This window comes from Eimeria necatrix, genomic scaffold, assembly GCF_000499385.1.
Source record: "Eimeria necatrix Houghton genomic scaffold, Enh_scaff626, whole genome shotgun sequence".
In the NCBI taxonomy this organism is placed as follows: Eukaryota; Apicomplexa; class Conoidasida; order Eucoccidiorida; family Eimeriidae; genus Eimeria; species Eimeria necatrix.
In genome coordinates, this window is record NW_013654476.1 from 1 (window position 1) to 2,500 (window position 2,500).

The following is a 2,500-nucleotide window of genomic DNA, read 5'->3' on the forward strand; positions in this document are numbered from 1 at the left end:
CGCCCCGGCCGCAGCAGGGGGCCCCCCCCGCCCCCGTAGGGGCCCCCCCGAGAAGGGTACTGGGGGCCCCTCACGGGGTCCCCCATGAGGTCTGGGGGGGCCCTCTCGCGGCCCCGCAGTTCAGGGGGAGAGTCCTGGAGGGGCCCCCAAACCCCCGAAAGCCCCGTCTTGGGGCCCCCAACGCTGAGTTGCTGTTGAAGACAAAGCCTCGAAGTCCCCGCGATCTCTTTTTAAAGAAACTACTGAAGACCTCAGCCGCAATCCATTAAGTTCTCTCAAGGCTGTCTCCATTGCTTCCTCTTCGCAGTACTCGAGGACCCTGCGGCGAAAAAAAAAGGTCACTCGCCCGCCCGCCGCTGCTGCTGCTGCTGCTGCTGCTGCTGCTGCTGCTGCTGCTGCTGCTGCTGCACTCACCCGTACTTCCGCCCCCCCGCAAAGGTCACATTTGCAAAATTCACTTCTCCAGCTGCACAAAAACCAAAAAGCTGTCTGTACACCCCAGCTGTCTGTACACCCGAGTTGCCTGTACACCCGAGCTGCCTGTACACCCCAGCGGCGTCTGCGGGCGCAGCTCGAGGGCTTTTTGAGGTATTATTTCGATTTAATTTGATTTAATTTGATTTAATTTAATTTAATTTGATTTAATTTAATTTAATTTGATTTAATTGCTCTTTAATTCCCATTTATTTCGAAAAACTGTCACCTTTTCGACCGAAGTCCTTCAAGTCTTGCCACTGCACGCTGGCGTCCAGGTTGCTGATCAGCTGTACATACACCCCAGCGCCCGCGCCGAAACCCTAACCCCAAACCACAAACCCTAAACCCTAAACCCTAAACCCTAAACCCTAAACCCTAGACGCGCACCACGCGGTGTTCAGTTCTGCGGCCTCCAGGGCCCCCGTCGCCTCTCTCTCTGCCGCGGCCGCTTTGCTGCTGCTCCTCCTCGTGCGCCCCCTGCTGCTCCTTCCGCTGCTGCTGCTGCTGCTGCTGCTGCTGCTGCTGCTGCTGCTGCTGCTCCTTCTCAGTCCCGTCAAAACCCTCCCCGCCGCTCCCCGCGCTGCCGCTGCGCTGCTCTCTTTCTCCTTCACAGTCCCGCTGCAGCGAGGGGCCCCTAGAGGGGCCCCTAGAGGGGCCCCTGGAGGGGCCCCTAGAGGGGCCCCTAGAGGGGCCCCTGGAGGGGCCCCTGGAGGGGCCCCTGGAGGGGCCCCTGGAGGGGGCCCCCGAGGGGCCCCCGGAGGGGGCCCCCGAGGGGCCCCCCGAAGGCTCCCTGGAGGGGGGCCCCCCGGGGGGCCCCTCCGGGGGCCCCCCTGAAAGACCCTCGCCGCTTCTGTCCTCCATTTCTGCGGCAAGGCACACCCGAAAACAGCAGCAGCAGCAGCAGCAGCGCTAGGGGGCCCCACACTGCAGCAGCAAGGGGCCGCTGCAGACCCTCAGAGACTCTCCCTCGTTGTCAGGGGGCCCCCACAGGCTGCAGGGGGCCCCCAAAGCCAAAGCCAGGCGAGGGGGGCCCCCCATTCCCTCAGAGACACGGGGGGGCCCCCACCCCCTCGTGTTGCATGCACCCATCGCGCACTAGGGGGGCCCCCAGTACCCTCCGGGGCCCCCCAGGGGGCCCCCAACAGCCGCGGGGGCCCCGGGGGCCCCGGGGGCCCCCAGGGGGCCCCCAGGGGGCCCCGCAGCAGCAAGAAGCAGCGCCGTACCTTCAGCAGCAGCTGCAGCGGGAGGGGGCCCCTGGGCCTCCGGGGGGTCCTGGTGTGGGGCGAACTCTCCCTCGTACTGCAGCTCCTCTTCTGCCTCCATTTTGCTGCAGCAGCAGCAGCAGCAGCAGCAGCAGCAGCAGCAGCAGCGGGAGCAGCAGCAGCAGCGGGAAGCGCGGGCGCGAAAGGGGGCCTTGGGACCAACCCCACCCCAGGAAACAGCTCTGCTGCTGCTGCTGCTGCTGTTGCTGTTCAGTTGCTGCAGCAGCTGCTGCTGCTGCTGCTGCTGCCTTCGCTAAGACCCACGCAGCGGGAGCCGAAAGCCTCGCGGGCTGCTGCTGCTGTCTTTTGGCTCCACCCAAACCCTAAACCCTAAACCCTAAACCCTAAACCCTAAACCCTCGGGCGCGGAAGGCACACGCAGCAGAAAAACCCCAGCTCAGCAGCTGGGGTCCCCTGCGGGGAGAGAAAACGTGCCGTCCTGCTGCTGCTGCTGCTGCGGCAGCTGCTGCTGCTGCTGCTGCTGCTGCAGCAGACGGGCCCTGCGGCAGGGAGGAAGCAGCAGCAAAATAAACCCAAAACGAAATTAATAAAGCTAAGAGACAATAAAGGCGCAGCAACAAAAACCCGAAGCATCTCACTAATGCTGCTGCGGCCCGCCCGAGGCTGCTGCTGCTGCTGCTGCTGCGGCTGCGGCTGCGGCTGCTGCTGCTGCTGCACCATCAGTCCTACTAGGCAGCAGCAGCAGCAGCAGCACGGAGCACCACCAGCAGCAGCAGCAGCTGCTGCTGCTGCTGCGGTTG

At 64.4% G+C, this 2,500-nt stretch overlaps 1 protein-coding gene across 1 annotated transcript; it reads right to left on the reverse strand.

Annotated features, from left to right (window-relative positions):
- Positions 1–120: 120 nt before the first annotated feature.
- ENH_00067250 (Arginine/serine-rich splicing factor 6, related) lies at positions 121–2,420 on the reverse strand (the record flags this gene model as incomplete). The annotated part of the gene is made up of 7 exons (XM_013582370.1): positions 121–319; positions 415–466; positions 704–764; positions 865–1,340; positions 1,701–1,804; positions 1,908–2,049; positions 2,339–2,420. 7 exons carry the CDS (start codon positions 2,418–2,420, stop codon positions 121–123), a joined length of 1,116 nt encoding a protein of 371 aa, XP_013437824.1.
- Between the last annotated feature and the right edge of the window lie 80 nt (positions 2,421–2,500).